At 45.8% G+C, this 19,607-nt stretch overlaps 1 protein-coding gene across 5 annotated transcripts in view; it reads right to left on the reverse strand.

The window, feature by feature from the left end:
• Positions 1-19,607, reverse strand: part of TEC (tec protein tyrosine kinase) — an 88,544-nt gene that overhangs the window by 3,276 nt on the left and 65,661 nt on the right. For all 5 annotated transcript variants that reach the window (XM_061584980.1, XM_061584975.1, XM_061584979.1 and 2 more), the window contains exons 11-17: positions 15,162-15,295; positions 12,593-12,667; positions 5,480-5,651; positions 4,475-4,691; positions 2,585-2,649; positions 1,810-1,928; positions 793-950 (exon numbers count right to left, since the gene is read on the reverse strand). In XM_061584980.1, the coding sequence (XP_061440964.1) occupies positions 793-950; positions 1,810-1,928; positions 2,585-2,649; positions 4,475-4,691; positions 5,480-5,651; positions 12,593-12,667; positions 15,162-15,295 (940 nt within the window). The remainder of the gene's footprint in view (positions 1-792; positions 951-1,809; positions 1,929-2,584; positions 2,650-4,474; positions 4,692-5,479; positions 5,652-12,592; positions 12,668-15,161; positions 15,296-19,607) is intronic.

The following is a 19,607-nucleotide window of genomic DNA, read 5'->3' on the forward strand; positions in this document are numbered from 1 at the left end:
GGCCCTCCTCCGGGTGCTTACTCCGAGGGAAGCTTGTAGGATGGCAACAAAGGAGAGGGCCTTCTCCGTGGTGGCCCCCAAATTATGGAATGATCTCTGACGAGGTGCACCTGGCATCAATACTTATCTTTTTGGCACAAGGTCAAGACTTTTCTCCCAGGCATTTTAGCATGTGTTTTTAAATTGTTTAAATTTTTTTTAATTGTGTTTTTAAATTGTTTTTTGTGTTTTAAAATTTGTATATTTGTTTTTGTTTTTAATTGCTGTATGGGGTGATATATAAATGTAATAAATAAATAAATAATACTTTCCTCCTGCTTTTCAATTTTTTATGGCATCTCTTTCACCTAAGCATGCAAAGTGGGGATTGCTCATTCTTAAAACCCAGGAACCATCCAAATTCCACTCTCAAGTCTCTAGTAGACTTAAGAACATAAGAAGAGCCTGCTGGATCAGCCCAATGGCCCATCTGGTCCAGCATCCTGTTCTCACAGTGGCCAACCAGGTGCCTGGGGGAAGCCCGCAAGCAGGACCCGAGTGCAAGAACACTCTCCCCTCCTGAGGCTTCCGGCAACTGGTTTTCAGAAGCATGCTGCCTCTGACTAGGGTGGCAGAGCACAGCCATCAGATTACATGCTTGTCTACACACACACCTCATTGCTTTTATTTCTTGAATGTTCTCTGATAACATAAATTTTCATGATTAAGGATAAGAGAATTCCTACACTGAACCTCAGGGATCAGATGGAAACGCACAACTAAAATACAAAGTAGAAGTAGTAGCAGCAGTACCTCCTGCCAGCACATCATCATCACATCATAAATATTCTTGGATGCTAACTTTGGCCGAAACAGACGGTGTCCTTGGCTAATCATAGTCACCACTTCATAGTTTGTGTTTGTTTCAAAGGGCATTTTGCCTTCAGTAAACACTTCCCATATGAGAACACCTGGAAAATTAAGATACACAAAAACACTATTAGGCAGATTACCAGAGAGATGGCTCTGAACCAGAACATACAAGTTTTAGGAATGTTATGTTAACAGAAAACAATTTCTAATAAACTATTCATTGGCCTTAATCTGCTGGTTCCAAATCTTCTAAAATAATTTAGAATTAACACTGGAGCAATGAGAATAAGCCATATGAAGTAAAACTAGTGTGACTGAAAAGAAGAATTAAGAATAGTATAATAAAGAGTAACATCTCCGGGGAGGTCTGAAGGCCTATTCATACAACCATGGTTATCACATGATTTCTTGGCTGTATAAAATCAATTTCACAGGCTCAATACGGACGGGGCATTTTCCTTATGAAAATACAGAACTCATTGGTTCAAAGCCAGTTTTTCAAATGATCTTCGTTATTACTCAAACAGAATTAAAACAAATGAAAATGAAATTTAGAGAACAGTATCAAAAACATAGCACAATATATTTTGCAAAAATTATTATAAAGTGAACTTTGAGATTAAAAATATAAGCTTCAACATTTCAAATTTTGTTTCAAGTTCCATTTTCATGATGAAAAGCTGATGTCTGGAAACTCAATAATATGAATTTCAGTCCACTGGGCTAAAAAGGTTCCCCACCCGTTTTAAATAGTAAATAAAAATTATATGGGCAGTTTGCACCAATAGTAATACTAATTCTACATTTAACTGATTGAACACATGTAATTGTTTTAACTGTTTTTACATAGTTAACTGTTTTATATATGTTATATTGTAAATCATTTTGGGATACTTCATTGGAAGCGATTCATAAACGAAAATAATAATTTAAAACAAAAAACCAGTACCATCTTACCAAAAGACCAGACATCTGACTTGCTGCTAAATCGGCTATAATTAAAAACCTCTGGGGGGCACCACTTCACAGGAAACTTAGCACCTGAAGAGCTTGTATACTGGTCATCAAGTACATACCTAAAAAGGAAAATACTGTGATTCTTCCAGTCTGAATCAGTCCTAGAAACCTGTAAAAATTGGTAGGTTTTAACACCTACATAGCGGCTACTTGTAAGTTTCACAAACATAGTTGGAAAATATTAACTATGGAACTGATATTGAAATCAGACCTACAACTTGTGATCCATCAATGTGACTGCAGCCCAGATGACATACATTAGGAACCGCCAGAAATTGGACAACCTCAGCCTCCTGTTGTTTTGCAGTCCCAGGCAGGCAGTAGTTGATAATATCTATGGCAGAGACATTCCTTGATCCAGACCAAAGATTCCAGAAAGCTCTGGGCTGGGCATAGGGTGGTCCACCCCGGGATTTACAGAGAATTCTGGAAGGAAGAACTGCAGTCTATATGTAACTTGTGAGCAAGGAAGGTACTCTGAAATAAACCTCTATATTCCACAACCATAGCTTTAGTCCAAGTTCTTATTTCTAGGAGTCCTAGCCCTCTGGACTTGACAGTCATTTATCAAGTCCCTTGTAGGCCTCCATCTATGGAGGATGGACTGAATATGGATTGTGGACCACAAATTGTGCACATTTAATCTAGATACAAATACTGCTTCACCTGTAAATTTGCCCAAGCAAATTCCACCCAAAATCCATTGGCCCAATACCTTGTCATTCCAAAGTCGGACACTTTCACCACCGCCGACTCATTCACTAAGCAGTTCCTAGCAGCCTGGAGGGGAAAAAAAATTGTTAACCATGAAGATACATCCAGTAGTGTGCTCAGTTTAAATTGTAAAAAATGCACATGTGCAGGGCTAACCCTAGTACGGGCTGCCTCAGGTGAAGGCATATTTTAGATCCCATTAAGGGCAAGCCAAATATTTTCAAGGGATAGCAGTTACAGAACTACAAAAAGTCTTGTACAGCCTAATAGAGCTTTGATTAGCCAGAGCCCTTATTGAGAAACATGAACTAGTCACCTAAGCCAGTGCCCAGCCAGTTCACCTAGGACTAAAGTCGTTTTAATAAAATGCTTCAGTCCACTGAATATTGCATATTGATGAGGCTGGAAGCTTGCACATGGTGACTGATGTCTCATTTCCACATGAGGATCCATGTGTCTGAAATTAGTCCCCAATTTGAAAGTCTCCACAGTTTCTACAACAGAGCTTAAGAAAAAGAAATGGTTATCTCTTCCTTAATTATCTGACAGTCAAAATAATCTATTTATATTAGTTAAATTTGTATCCTGCCCTTTGTCCAAAGATCTCAAAGTGGAGCGTCATGCATGGCTTCTGAGCAAGAGTTTGGTTGCTCTTCCAATATTGGACAATGCTTAATGTTGAATGCAAATAAAAGAGATTTACCAGGAACTCTTAAATTACTGGAGAATATATCCTCTTGCCTATGGAAATAGGACAGTTTGGGCTAGATGTGAGGTAACCAGATGCAAAGAAGGCTGTGGAGAAATGCTATGTATGTGTTTGTGTTAAAAAATGTTATGATATCTATGACTGCCATGAGACCTTGTTTTGGTACACTGTTGCAAGCCAGCTTGGCAGTGGTTGCTTGGTGACAGGTTCTGAGAGGAGAGAGATAAGAACACTTTAAGATTCTAGTAGATGGGGCCTGATCAGGTAAATTCTTTCTGATTGGCTGGAGGTTTTAGGCAGTTGGGAGTTAATCGCCAGTCAGGAGTTAGCAGGTGGAAAGGGCAGTTGGTGTTGGTAAGAATAGCTGGGGGAAGAAGTGAGGCCTATATAGCATTACCAAGGATGTCACTAATCGTGGTCTGGTGAAGATCAGAAGGGGGCCAATGACTGAGTTAGTCTGAGGGACCACCCTGTAGAAAGGTCTTGCCAGAGGGAAGTGTCACAACTGGGGTATAACACTGGCTAAACTGTCCCACAGCTAGGAGTGCAACCAGACGAGCTTTGGGGGCAGAGGCAGAGTGGCCTCAGTAGCTGGACTGGGTTGTGGAGGTAATTGGCTGGGGTGGAGTTTAGTGAGATTGGCCTGAAGAGACAGCCACATAAAGGCTGGTGACAGCAATGGTGTCTCTGGAGTCTTTAGAACCCATCAGCAAGCACCTTTAAACACCCAACCTCAGTAACAGCATTCCCTTTTGTAAATAATATCCCTTTAATAAACCTACAAACATAGTTTAACATTTATGCTTTCTCGCAGTGGTGGTGTTACCTCACACCTAATGCCTTCATACATGCTACTAGGAGGGTTTAAAGTTTTCTGTGTGAATTTATGGCACCAAAAGAGTTAAGGAAGCCTGTTTTACAAGAAGTGAGGATGAGGAACCAGGGGAATCCCTGACAAAGGCCAAGGCACTAATAGAGGTGCAGAAGTGAAATTTTGGTAAGTGCTACTTGTCATGCATGGTAAAGCAAATCTTAAATCCCATCTTCCCTTGCCTCTTGTCACCCCAGTTAGGTAAGAGAAAATGATGAACCACCAAAAACAGGCATTTTAAACACACTTTCTTTAATCAGTATGATTTTTGCATGAATCAAAATATATAGACTTTTCATTATATTATTTACCAGATCTCTGTGAATAAAGCTATTTCTCTCGAGGTACTCCATTCCTTCACATAGATCCTGGCACATTGTCAGCAGGTTGTCTTTAGTGAAGCGTCCACGTCTTTGTCGAAGATAATTCAGAAGGCAACCATGCTCCATGAACTCTGTCACGATGTAAATAGGTCTTTGCTGAGTGCAGACGCCATACAGCTGGACTAATTTTGGATGGGTCAGCTTCCTGAAAGAAATTAAAATACATGTATTTCATTGCTTCTACTGTTCCCACAACTGTCACCTACTGGAAGCCACTTCATCAAGTTGCCACAACTGTTTTTATCCCACCTGCTCATTATATGATCTATCATTTTGACTTTAAGAATTGTGCGTAAGTTTGCTTTTCCCCCTCCTTCCTACCCATCCCCTTCTCCTTGTATGTCATGTCTCACAGACTGAGGGAACGGATTGACTTTGTGTTTTGCGTTTCAAGATATTTTAAGACATTTTTAGTGCTCTATCATCTGTTGGCCATCCTGAGCTCCCTTTGGGAGGAGAGGCAGGATATACATTTGATGAATCGTCTTCATCATCATCCTTGCAAGCCACTTTAGAAACCTCTTTAGCTAAAGAATGGGATATTTAAAAATCATTAGTTTATATTAGATAAATAAAAAAGCTTTTTAATCTGCAATCTAAAACAAAATAAAAGCCAGAGCAGAATAAATAAGAACCTTGTGCAAATTATGCCTTGATGATTATAAGCTCTCTGAAGTAAAAATGTCTTTACTTTTGATAGATGAAGCTAAGCAAGGAGGACTGAATAATCACCCAAGGGAGCAGATTCCACAACATAGGAACCATCACAGAAAATGCCCTACATGTCACAGCTTATTTAATTTGTATAAGCAAGTGGAAACAAAGTAAAGCTGCATCCAAAAATCTTAGGGAGATGGTACTCCAAAAGATACATTAGGATCAGGCTCTTGGGCATTTTCAAAGTAATGATTAGTATCTTTTCCAGTTACTTACATCATCACTTTAGCTTCTTCTATGAAGTCCTCTTCATACATTGCACCTTCTCGGATTGCTTTGATTGCCACTTTATACTGTGCTCTCCATTTGCCAAGGCGAACTACTCCAAAGAGACCACTGCCCAATTCTCTCATAAAAGTGAGCTCTGCAGGATTGATTTCCCATTTCTCTACAAGAAAGGAAAATAAAACAAAGATGTCCAGATTCCCGTTCCGTGCCTGGTACTTCCGGGCAAAGGGGCGAGTTTGCGGCCACAGCCGAAGCTCAGGCCGCCATCGGGCATGCACGCGGCGCGCCGGCGCGCCATCGCGACACACAGGAAGGAGGCGGGGCGGCTGAAGGCCATTTAAGGCCGCTCTGCCAGCTTCCCGCCCTCCTTTGAATTTTGGCGGCTGAGGCTTTGTGGCGGCGGCTGCTGCGCGGCGTGGGGGGCTTCCCGGCGCGGGCGAGGCCTTCCGGCCACGGCGGGGCCTTTGGTGAGCCGGCCTTTGGCGGCTGAGGCTTTGTGGCGGCGGCTGCTGTGCGGCGCGGGGAGCCTCCCGGCGCGGGCGAGGCCTTCCGGCCGCGGCGGGGCCTTTGGTGAGCCGGCCTTGCGGGGGCAGTGGCGGGACGCGGGGGGCCTTCTGGCCGCGATGGGCCGGCCTTGCGGCTGCGACGAGACACATGAGGACTTCCAGCGGCGGCGAGGCGCGGGAGGACTTTCAGCCGCGGCGAGGTGGTGTAAGGAAGATTTATGGTTGCATTCCTAAGCACACTTAGAGAATAAATAAGGCCCACTGAATACGGGAGAATTAATTCTAAGTAGCATAGAAAGGATCAGCCTGCTTATGCTATTCTTCCCAGTTGCACTCGGTAGAATAAGATCTAAACTAGTGCTTTGTTGTTTGATTGTTAATCAGGCAATGAGTGCCAGCCAGGGACATTTACCAGCTTCTTTTTAATTACTTGGTTGGCTTCTTGGTTTATCTTGAAAGCACCATGCTGTGCATCAGTGAGAATTTCAAGCATGGCAACGAGGTTAATAAAGATTTTGGCCCCCAAACTACTTGATTAGTCCTGTTGATTCTCTGTGGCTGTTCATAAAAAGGCAGCTGCTTCATTATCCTGATCTACCCATGGAATTATAAAGAGCAAGCTAGCATTTAATCCATGTTTTTCAAAGTATCCTAGCAGGAGGATATGTTAATATGCAGTGGAGATGGAAAATGCATCTGAAGTTTAAATGAGTCAGAACTGCAGATCCCTGGATAGTGGGAATTCAGGTGGTTGATTTTTTGTTTGAACATCAAAACCATTCAGTACAATTTAGTTGAGTGTTTTTGTTTAAAAAACAGCTGCTTATTTTTGTTGTCAATCATTTAATTCCTATTTAATTCACTGCACAGAATGGTGAATCAATGTGATACAATGGGTGACAATACTGTTTAAAAAGGGATTCAGCTGAAGAACCAAACTGAGGTATCACAACAGTTTACGAAAATGAAAAGCTAGGTGATCTTATGATTATAAGTCAGCCTTCCCTAACCTGGTTTCCTCCAGAGCTTAGCAGCCATGGGTTAAGAACATAAGAAGAACCTGCTGGATCAGGCCAGTGGCCCATCTAGTCCAGCATCCTGTTCTCACAGTGGCCAACCAGGTGCCTGGGGGAAGCCCGCAAGCAGGACCCGAGTGCAGGAACACTTTCCTCTCCTGAGGCTTCCGGCAGCTGGTTTTCAGAAGCATACTGCCTCTGACTAGGGTGGCAGAGCACAGACATCATGGCTAGTAGCCATTGATAGCCCTGTCCTCCATGAATTTGTCTAATCCTCTTTTAAATTTAATCCTCCTTTAAATTTCAGCCTCCTGCTGCCTGTGGCCGCCACTTCTTTTGCAGAATAACCTAGAAAGATGCTCTGTCATAACGTAGCGGCCATTTGGATTGGAGCAATGTAATGTAATTACAAAGAGCAGGGGCTTTTTGAGGAGGGTGGGGGGCAGCTGGAGACAGAAGGGAGGCGGCAGGAGCCTGTAGGGACCCCAGTTAGTGCTGCAACCTCACCTCCAAAACTACCTCAACTCCAAAATGCAAAGGGAACTCATCCCCCCTTTTTTCACTGTTAAGCTTCTCCCCCCCCCAATATGTTCTTCAAACCCAGGTAAAAATATATGAACCTTTCCATCAGTTAAGTCCCATAAACCTCTGTCCTAAAACCCATTTAATCTGTGATATTCTGAGTAAACACACATAGGATTCTGCTGTATGTGTGCAATCACATGCACCCTTCCAGGGGAAGAAGTAACGAGACACTCGGGGATTTTCTCATAAGTAAGTATGCATAGAATTGGTCCAATTCATATTTCTCTGAGTAAATTATTTAAACATAATGGAATTAATCACGTGCAGGCTGCACATTTGCTTGCATCTTCACTTTAGCTAGTTTACAAACTGGTCTGTAGATAAGGTGCCCACCTTTTTACAGGCCTCTAGTCCTGTGCCTTTAAGGGTCATTTGATCTGCAGACATTAGAAGATGACATTGCTTAACTCCATGCCATCTAATAACTGCTGAATACGAACCTGCTATTAAAGGCACAACAACAAGCCAGAAGGATATGTGGGGCCAGGGCAGCCCCCAGCAGAGGCTGCTCGGAAAAAGTGTCCCTTCCCAGCTACGCTCGAGGGCTATGGACCTTGCTTGCAGACTGCCCAGTTATGGGGGGACTCATTTTATGATGTGGTTTTTCTTTATTATGCGGTTTTCCGGATCCTATGGACGCACTGGTCCAGGGGACAATTGATGAAGACATACAGTTGGGCAGGGTTATTGGCCCCTTCCCATCATCCCCTACCTCTGCTCTCTCAGCGCCCCCCCCCGTATGGTGCCCAAAGTGGCAGTGGGCAAAGTCTACCTGATTCACCATCTGTCATACAAGTGGGGTCACTCAGTGATGCCTTATGGGCAAGTGTGGCAGCTAATCTGCCTGCATTGCCGGCCGTTACACACGGTGGATTTTGAGCTGCTGAGTTTTGCCTGTTAAGTCAACTATGCAGCAGAGCATTACCTAGGGGCTGCTGTATTCTTGCATGGAGCACTTCAGCCCCTTCTTGGAGACGAGAGGGCTCAGAAGCAGTGGGGCACTACTTTCATGATTTACAGTTTACGGGTAGGGCAGACTTTGGGTGCATATTAGCACCTGATGGCACAGTTTATAGCGTAGCTATGAACTGGGGGGTTCCTTTGGCAGCTGGGGAAAGGGAAGATCCTGCCCCAGTGTTCACCTTCCAGGGTATGAAGACTGACTTTTGGACCCAGGGCTGCAGGCTCCCCTGGAAAAGCTTGAACTGTTGCAGATCAAGATCCTGCAGTTTTCAGGGGCTGGGGAAGGTGTTTGCTTCCTCCCCTTCAGGTGTTGGGGGCCTTCTACGGTGGGGGTGATGGTGCCATAACAGGGATTTCACAGCCTTACCACAAGTTCAAAGTTTTTGGCTGCCTTGTGCGCCAACCTGTGGTTGCCCCCTCCTTTCCTGCGGCGCGTCAATGGTGTTTCAGTTAGAGGAAGGACCGACTCAGCTAGTCACATACTGCATACTGGGAGATGGGGGAAGGGAGTCAGAGATGGCCATATGCCTATCTGCTGCCCCAGCATGCTCACCAGCTATCAGAGGGCAGGAGGGGATTCCTGGGAGTTAGGGGCTGGCAGGGGCTATGCAAAGTGTGGCCTATTCCTATGAATCACGTGCTGGAATTCATCACATGGTAGGAGTGTAGCTTGTCTGTCAGTGTGTCGCAAGGTAGGCTGGCAGGGGGCCTTTAGGACCATTCAGATGTCTTGGGATATGTCAGGTGCTGGCCAGCTGGCCCATGCACACCCCCACACCCCTTATCCTCATCCTCCATGTTCACCTGACCCGCCAGGGATGGTTGATCAGGGAGGTGCCCTGAGACCATCATGCTTCAAAGCTCAGCAGTTGCATGTAGCGGCCCTCACACTTAATTCGGAGCCTTCCGGATGGGGGGTGAGGGTGTTTGGGGGCCAGGTCAGACTTCCAGGCAGACCAGGGGTGCAAGAGTTAGTCCACATTATTTTACCCTCCCCCTGGACTGGACATTTCCCAATGACGGCGTCATAGTGTTTTTGGCCTGAAGCTACAGGCCTGGTTGCCTGATATTCAGGGGGAGGGATCTTCCCTTATAAAGTTTCAGTCTAGTGTCGCAGTGCCTGGGAGCAGACCCATGGGGGTTTGAGGGACATGCTCCTCCGGAATGGGGTTTGCCTACCCGGCAGTGGAATTGCCTACCTGGGACGGTCCATTTGGTTTTGGTATATGCAGGTGCACGCCATTAGGAGGTGGAAGTAGGGGGCGCATGGAATACATTCACCCTGGGGGTGAGTCTGAAGGTCCGCGACCCAACTGTTCACGATTGTTTCTGTTTTGGCAGGTTGCTGGATGGGGATGGAGCAGACGTGCAGCCTACTCTGCAGCCATGGCATGATCTCATAGGCTGGCCTTGGGGCCGCAAACGCACATTGGTTCACAGCTGGGCCTCGGATGGTGGGCCACAGTTTGGTGGCTGGGTCGACAGAGTATGCACTGGAATGGTCTCCTACCCATGTTGTTCCAGCAGGGTTCAGGGCGGAAGGTTCTGCAGGTGGTGGTCATTCCCCTGGGTGGGAATTACCTTGGTTACTGAAGGGCAAGACATGTGAGGACATGCAGTTGAGGCCACAATAGCATCTGTTCGTCTGCTGTGGTCAGACATGGAGGGCAAGGCCCTCAGTGGCAGGCATGTGAGGACATGCAGTTGAGGCCTCGGTAGCCTCGGGTCGTCTGCTGTGGTCAGACATGGAGGGCAAGGCCCTCAGTGGCAGGCATGTGAGGACATGCAGTTGAGGCCTCGGTAGCCTCGGGTCGTCTGCTGTGGTCAGACATGGAGGGCAAGGCCCTCAGTGGCAGGCATGTGAGGACATGCAGTTGAGGCCTCGGTAGCCTCGGGTCGTCTGCTGTGGTCAGACATGGAGGGCAAGGCCCTCAGTGGCAGGCATGTGAGGACATGCAGTTGAGGCCTCGGTAGCCTCGGGTCGTCTGCTGTGGTCAGACATGGAGGGCAAGGCCCTCAGTAGTAGGCATGCGTGGACATGCAGTTTGTGGGGCAACGATGGCATCTTCCAGATGGACCTGCAGAGGGGTCTGCACGAGATTCTTATCGGGTGTGGGGTAAAGGGAGACTAAGCAGAGGCTTGTCCCCCTTTTGTGGCAAAGAAGTGCGGGAAAAGGTTTAAAGGGAAAGGGCAGCTAGGTGACACCTTTAGGCACCTTTGGGGGCGATTGGCGGTCCGGGGGCCTGCAGCTCAGGGCTATACGGCCCAGGGGGCAGAACACGGGCCGCCTTTGGGGCCAACGTGCCTCATCCGCTCGGAGTTTCACGGCTCCGGGGGGCGGTGATGCGGGTTGGACCCCCTACACATCTTCAGGGTGTGGCTTGAGCTGGGGTCTGGCATAGGGCAGCCCCGGGCTCAGGCAAGGTTTAGTCGCCCTATGGCTGCAAGCAGGCTTTGCCTGGATCATCAGAATGCTCCCGCACTTGATTTCCCCTCTGCAGGTTCATTATTCTAATTGATTCCGTTTAATAAAGTGGCCCATGATTTAACCCAATGAATGGTGTTTGTGTTTTATTTTGGCAATAGGCCACAAAACACAGGAGCAGCATAAAATTGAGAGGAAGACAGTGCCTATGGCTCCCTGTTCTTTTCCACGCATGCACCCAAAACAGTTCCGCCAGAACTACTTGCCAAAGTACTCCCTTCCCACAACCAGAGTACTTTGGCATGCTCTTCAGGATTCCCATCTCAAAACCTTCCTGAAGAATGGATTGCTGGGGAAATGCAACCTGCCCTTGGATCCAGAGGTAGACCTTCTGTCTCTCAGTGAAAATGATCACAACAGCTGAATCATCTGCAACTTTTTATATCCAATCTCCCAACCTTCAAATCTTTCTTATATAGACAAATCTTGCATGAGAGATGTTTTATATTCCAACAAATGTAGATGTGTAATTGCCCATTCTGAAACAATATCTCTCATGCTTCTTGAGCTGAACAGATGCCAACCCAGCCTTTGTTAGGCAACCTACAAGCACTACAAGGTACTTTTCTAGGCAGCTGGTTCTACTGCTCTAGGAAGTTTCGTCCCCTAATGTGTCAACCTATCTTTTTGTAATTTAAATACATTATTTCACGTCCTGTCTGTCATTGACATAGTGATCAATTCTTGTTCCAGCATACTTTTAAGTATTTTTTCTACTGCGAATATCTCCTTTCCCCTTAGTCTTGTTACACCGTATTATATTTCTTATTAATTACTGTTGGGCCTAACTTAACAGTACATTATAATCATCATAGGGGGAGCCAACATTTCAGACAAGGTTAAACAAGGCACAACACTGGGGTTGAGGAGACTATACTGTCCTGGTAAAAAGCAAATTCAAGGGCTAAACTAGACACAACATTAATCACATGATTGGCCCATGTATGTCTGCTTGCTTCTTTAATAAACAGCAACTGTGGGAAGACCATGATCCAGGAGGTGTGGGGAGGGGACTATTTTAACTCTTGGTCCCTGCAGCTGGTAGTTGCTCTAGGCAAACGTTAGCGCCAATGTCAGTTTCCCTCCAGGGACAAATTGTAACCATGGAGGTGGGAAATCCACATTGTGACCACAACAGGGGCAAAGGGTTAAAGCCCCCTCTCCGCATGCTGTGGTCTTGACCTGGATTGCTCCACCCCACACCTTTTATTTTGTAAAAGACAAGCATGTAAGGGCCAATCACACGACTAACATGTCTAATTTCCTGAAACCTATTCTCACAATAGGTTGCAGCACCTTGGACAGCTCCAGGAAAAACCCAGAGTGGATTTCACTGCCCCACTGACATAGAGCTACCAGCCTCCACTGCTATTCATCTTCTGTGCAGGTCTACAGAGTTGAGAAAACTTTTTAGCAATGTAAACATTGAACTATCCACTACCAAGGAAAGAAAAAACAGATTTTTTTCTAGTTTTTTAGCTCTTTGCTGATTTACGTAATCTAATTCCAACACTCATATATTTTTATATAGATATGTAAATGTACCATAACTGAATCCTGCAGTAGTTGGTGAAGGTTTCATCTTTGGAGTCACCGGATATCGTAACCTTGTCACAAGACCTAAAGTTTAGATAAAATTCATACAGAGAATATTCTACATCAGAAATTAGGAAGAGTAGTCATGCGGTCCTGCTGTTGTTAAAACTATCATGTTGCATTACCCTACTGAGCATATTTTTGTTAAATACTAATTTGAAAAATAATTTTAAAGTACATCATCATCTGCTTGACTTTATTGTCAAGAATGTTAAATATAGTAAGTTATAGCCCTCAGAGCCTTAAAAATTAAGAGCAGTCTGGTGGTAAAAATGTTCATGAATATAGAATACATTGGAACTTCAAATGTTAGAAAACAGTCAAATAAAATGAGGGACAACACAGGAGAGGTACAGATTAACAGTTTACTTTCTTGAATAATATTAAGGCTATAGTATCAAATGAAAATACCCCTAGTTATAAGTGTACATTTAATCTCACACTTCCAAGGCATTTTGGACTTTTTCTAAATGCGTGTTTCTTGAAGAGCAGGCTACCCCAATGCTGCGCTGTAAATTAATTTTGAAACTGAAGGGAGTTTTAGCAGCAAAGTGTGATATGGCATACCGTTACCGTTAAATAAAAAACACACCAAAACTCCCACTGGGTATGTACAACCTTTGGGTGCACCCAAAGTAGCTCTTTGATCCTGACCACCAAGTTTAGCACTCTGTTGATTCTCCTTGATCTCTCAGCGGCTTTCAATACCATCGACCATGATAGCCCTCTGGGAAGACTGGCTAAGTTGGGAGGGGGAGGGACTGCATGGTGGTGGTTCCACTCCTACTTGGCAGGTCGGCTCCAGAAGGTGGTGCTTGGGGAACATTGCTCGGCACCCTGAACTCTCCAGTATGGGGTTCCACAGGGGTCAGTTCTGTCCCCCATGCTGTTCAACATCTATGTGAAACCGTTGGGTGCGGTCATCTGGAGCTTTGGAGTGCGTTGCCATCAGTATGCTGATGACATGCAGCTCTATTTCTCCTTTTCATCTTCAGGTGAGGCTGTCAATGTGCTGAACCAGTGCCTGGCTGCGACAATGGACTGGATGAGGGCTAATAAACTGAGGCTCAATCCAGACAAGACTGAGATGCTGCTAGTGGGTGGTTCTTCTGACCGGATAGTGGATGTCCAACCTGTCCTGGATGGGGTTGCGCTCCCCCTGAAGGAGCAAGTTCATAGCTTGGGGGGTTCTCCTAGAACCATCTCGTGTCACTTGAGGCTCAGGTAGCCTCGGGGACACGGAGTGCCTTCTACCAGCTGGTTGCCCAGCTACGCCCCTATCTGGACAGGGATAACCTGGCTTCAGTTGTCCATGTTCTGGTAACCTCCAATTTAGATTACTGCAATGCGCGCTATGTGGGCCTGCCTTTGAAGACAGTTCGGAAACTGCAGCTTGTGCAAAATGCAGCAGCCAGATTAGTAACAGGGATCAGACGGTTCGAACATATAAAACCAATTCTGGCCCCCTTGCATTGGCTGCCTGCATGTTTCCCAGCTCGATTCAAGGCGCTAGTTTTAACCCATAAAGCCTTACATGGCTTAGGACCACAATACCTGATGGAATGCCTCTCCAGACACGAACCCACCCATACACAATGCTCTACATCAAAGGCCCTCTTCCGGGTGCCTACTGTGAGGGAAGCTTGGAGGCTGGCAACAAGGGAGAGGGCCTTCTCAGTGGTGGCGACCAAATTATGGAATGATCTGTTTGACGAGGTGCACCTGATGCCAACACTGTTATCTTTTTGGCACCAGGTCAAGACTTTCCTCTTCTTCCAGGCATTTTAGCATGTGTTTTTAAATTGCTTTTAAAAAATGTGTTTTTAAATTTGTATATTTGTTTTTAATGTTTTTAATTGTTGTAAACCGCCCAGAGAGCTTCGGCTATGGGGCGGTATACAAATGCAGTAAATAAATAAATAAAGGTATGGCTACAATCATAAGCACACTCGCTTAGAACACCCACTGAAATCATAATATTGGGGTGTAAGTTACCTGCAAGAACGTTCCACTGATATCAGTGGGCCTTAATTGCAAATATTATTGTTAGGAGTGTTAACAAAATATGTTTCTTTGCTCAGCCATAATTAATCACTAGAATTCACTGCCATGGACATGATAATGGCAGCTGTTTAACTCAGTTCAAATAAAGATTGGAACAATCCATCAGTCACAAGTTTCATTGGCCATTAAGCAAGATGATTAGAATAAAATCCTTTTATTGAATAAATCTTTTTTTAAAAAACAGACTGCTAGCAATGTGTTTTCAAGGCCAATAGGTACTACAATAAAATTGATGACTGCTATAAACATGAATATATTTGACCATGAGTGAATAAAGTAATAGTGCCTAGTACTGTTATATAGTCTCTTAAATCTATCCAGTAGTTGTCAAAAATAGTACGGTGGACAACAGTCTCTCTAGTCTCTCTAGTCAGGCTTTCTTGTCTTCCCAAGCTATGCATCTAGTTTACTAAGCAGCATTCATTCAAGTGACAAGAAACACAGACCCATTTACCTGCCGCATTGTGGTTATGATACTCAATTAGCTCAGGAATGGAGTCAAATAGATGTTTTTCAGCTAGGTAGTACTGCTTTGGTGATGTCATTGTTTCTTTTATATGGTAGTGTCTTATTCCAGATAACCCTTCTCTAAAAAAAAACATTAAAAAATAAAATGTGGTAGAATGGTTTTGTTTTTTCACTTATACTAAATAAAATCATGTTAGTAACAAAATTATTTCATTAAACATTTTCAGACATATTTTAATCAGTAGTGCAATTTAGGAAAAGCTTTGCCCTGAAACTGTTATTGAAGTGAGCTACTACAAAACAATTATGATCCTTGTTTTTATCGTTCACCAGGCCTGTGAAAAACTAGCATGTCCAGCCACAGCATATTATTTACAGGAAATAGCAATGAAGAAGAAAGGAAATGCTTAAGGGACAAGTGCTTCCACCTTCTTTGCAAAACAGGACTGGCTGGGGATGATGCTCAGGGGAGGTTTAGAGCTGGTACAGAGCTCAACCAAAAAAGGAAGGAAAAGTGCAGAAAAGTTTTGGCCAATGCAAATCCAGAAACCTGGAAGAAGCACCTACTCACCTTTAGGCAGCCATTTACAGCAGCAAGCTGCTTCCAAGGAGAGCAGAAATGGGGAGAGAAAACAGCGGGTGCACCGAGGAACAGCTACCAGATAGCATCGTAGTCCAGGTGAGCTGAGAGGCAAAGGAACCACTGCAGAACAGTTCAGGGGGAAGGTAGACAAACCTAGCGATGGCTGTCTTTTGCATTGTAGTGTCAGGGACCCTCAGATGTTTGCTCCCCAGCCAAGTTGTGCCCTTGCACCAGCTCTTCTTGTCCCATGTACTTGGCCCTGCATGCAGCCAAGGTCTTTGAGCCCTTGTCCTGAGACTTCTGAACTTTGTGGCCTTGGAGGGTTCTGCACGTACCTTGGTGCTCAAGGCAGATTTAGGGGCACTATGCTTGCTGGCGGAAGTGCCTTGGGCCCACTAATATTTGCAGCTTGCCCAACCGACGAGCAGGGCTGGTTGGGTGCGTCCTGCGTTGCTACCATATTTCCTTGTTATGGCAGCCTGTTCTGCTTGCTGCTGCTGGCAAAAGGGAAAGGGCGGCTGCTGTGTTTCCAGAGGAAGGTTGCAGCATATGCCCTTCTGGATCTTTGCAGGGAGAAGTGCCCTCTATAGGCTCCACACTCTCTTAACCCTGTCTGAGGCAAGGGGAAGAAGAAGAGGGAGGAAGGGAGGGAGACATGTAGAGTGTCCCCTATAGTAAGGGAGATTAGCTTTGAACATCCTGGTTTGGTAGTAATAATAATAGCACTACTGTATTAGTAATACTGTAATAATAATGACCAAAAACGGTTCACCAGTAGGGGGTGCCACAGCCCCAAGCCTCTTGTGGTAATGGAATGGACCCATGTGGCCTGAGCCTCCCTGTGGGCAGGGAGCCGATAAGAAGAATGAGGCAGGGGCCTGACTTCCCAGCAGAGGCCGAACAGGGAGGGGGAGAGTGAAAAGAGGGCTGTAGTTGTTCCTGAAAAGGCTTGCCGCATATGCCCTTCTGGGTCCTTGATGAATGGCTACCCTTTATGGGGGTTCAGTATTTCTTTAGCCTGTCTGAGGCAATGAAGAGAATAATAAAAGACAGGCAAGTAGGTAATAGAGAGGCCCCCCAGTAATAATAATAACAACAACAACAACAACAACAACAATATGTAGGAAAAAGGTTCACCAACAGGGAATGTTGCAGCCCTGGGCCTTCAATTATAATGGAATTGTCCAGACAAGATACCAGAAGAAAGGGAAAATACAAGGAAGAGGCAAAATAATCCACATTTTTATTTCCTTGCCTCTTGGGGACAAACAGCTGGTGAGGACAAAGAAGAAGGTACGGGAAGAAACCCCCCAGAAAGAATGTTTGTGACTGGGCAGGCAGGGTGGGAGACCAGGAAAAGAAAAAAATTATAAACTGCTGCTTCCTGGCTGCTGTAGCTGCTGCCCTATCTGAGCGAGCACGTAAGGACTGGAAGGGGCTGCCACGTGGAAAGAAAGGGCCATAAAAAGTAGGATCTGAATAGACTCTGGCAGCTGGCTCAACTGCCTCTTGGTCCCTTTTCAATATGGCAGGAGCCTCACACAATCTTGATGTGCCAGTCCCTCAGAACAAAGGGACTGGGAGCCAACAAGCAAGAGTCATATCTGAGGATTAAAAGGGGCAAAACGACTTAAGCACACTCACAGCCTTGTTTTTTTTCTTTTTCCTTTTGTAGGTAGAGGCAAGGAAAAAAACCAAGCCCCCCCGCCAGGAGAAAAAGACCCCACTAGGTACAAAGGGGGTAGAAAAGGGGAGGGATCCTTATTTATTTATTTAATACTAAGTCTAAATAAAAGTCAAGGAAGACAGGAAAAACCAGTTTAGAATACATACAATAGAAGATGTGGGAGCCAGGATTGGGAGATCCACCTTGGGCAAGGACAGGAAATAAACTGGCCTCTACAAGCCAGTGACAACTGACTACTTCCTCAAAGATACAGTGCATTTCCTGTCCTTGGACACCAGATGGCAGGTTAACCCATGTGATGGACTGATATCCAGGGGAAATGGAAGAAGAGAGAACCCATTTTTGCTACTGGAACAGGGGATGGTGATCTGGGAGTAAGGGATTTTACATCTATTCCTCTGTCATGGTCAGATCATCGCCTATTGAGGTGTAGGCTTACAATGTTTTCTCCCCTCTGCAAGGGTGGAGGACCAATTAAGATGGTCCGTCCCCGGAGACTAATGAATCCTGAAGGCTTTCAGAAGGCTCTGGGGAGTTTTCCGGCTGATAAAACTGACGCTCCTGTCGAAACCCTGGTCAATCTGTGGAATACGAAAATGACCCAGGCAGTTGACACGATCGCCCTGGTGCGCCCTCTCCTTTGCAGAGCTCAAGTGGCTCTGTGGATCACCCCGGAGCTAAGAGTGATGAACCAAGAAAGGAGAAGGCTTGAGTGCAAATGGAGACGAACTCCCGACGGCTGTGGTCTTGCACTTGTGAAGGTCTCTACCAAGCTCTATGTGAAGGCGGTGAGGGCAGCGAAGAAGCAGTACTTTGCTGCCTCCATTCTGTCATCTTCTAACTGCCCAGCGGAACTTTATAAAGTTGTTCGGGGACTTTTACACTCTGGGCCTCAGAACGCAATAATACCATCAATAGCCCGCTGTAATGAGTTTGCGAGACACTTCCAAGATAGGATCACGAACATCCGCCGGGACCTCGACTCCAACACTGTAGCAGTTGAGCCTAATGAGGCGTCTGGAACACAGTCTTGTCCTGTTTTATTGGATGAGTTTCAGTTGGCACAGCTCGAGGACGTGGACAAGGTGCTTGGACAGGTGCGGGCGACCACTTCTGCTCTGGATCCTTGCCCCTCATGGCTAATAAAAGCTAGCAGGAACGGAACAGCCGGATGGGCCAAGGAGGTGATCAATGCCTCCCTATGAGAGGGAGTGGTACCACCCTGCCTGAAACAGGCAGTGGTGAGACCGCTCCTAAAGAAACCCTCCTTGGACCCTGAACATTTTGACAACTATAGACCAGTAGCAAATGTTCCGTTCTTGGGCAAGGTCTTAGAGCGTGTGGTCGCTCGCCAGCTCCACGCTCTCTTGGATGAAACTGATTATCTGGATCCATGTCAATCGGGCTTTCGGCTGGGGTTTGGTACAGAAACAGCCTTGGTCACCCTGTATGATGACCTCTGTCGGGAGAAAGACAGAGGGAGTGTAACTCTGTTGGTTCTCCTTGATCTCTCAGCGGCTTTTGATACCATCGACCATGGTATCCTTCTGGGACGTCTTGCGGACTTAGGAGTTGGAGGCACTGCTTGGCAGTGGCTGTGCTCCTACCTCGAGAATTGTCTCCAGAAGTTGGTGCTTGGGGAGCATTACTCGAACCCCTGGATACTCCAATATGGGGTCCCACAGGGTTCAGTTCTGTCCCCCATGCTCTTTAGTATCTATATGAAGCCGCTGGGTGAGGTCATTAGGAGATTTGGAGTGCGTTTCCAGCAATATGCTGATGATACGCAGCTCTACTTCTCCTTTTCATCTTCCTCAGGTGAGGCTGTTAATGTACTAAACTGCTGCCTGGCCGCGATAATGGACTGGATGAGAGCTAACAAACTGAGACTCAATCCTGACAAGACTGAGATGCTGTTGGTGGGGGGGCTCTCTGCCCAGATGGATGATGTCCAACCTGCCCTAGATGGGGTTACACTCCCCCTAAAGGAGCAGGTCCGTAGTTTGGGGGTCTTATTAGATCCGCTCCTGTCACTGGAGGCTCAAGTAGCCTCGGTGGCACGGAATGCGTTCTACCAGCTTCGGCTGGTAGCCCAACTACGACCCTGTCTGGAGAGGCAGAACCTCGCCACAGTTATCCATGCTCTGGTAACCTCTAGATTG

The sequence above is a fragment of the Rhineura floridana genome, chromosome 9, assembly GCF_030035675.1.
Source record: "Rhineura floridana isolate rRhiFlo1 chromosome 9, rRhiFlo1.hap2, whole genome shotgun sequence".
Taxonomy (NCBI): domain Eukaryota; kingdom Metazoa; phylum Chordata; class Lepidosauria; order Squamata; family Rhineuridae; genus Rhineura; species Rhineura floridana.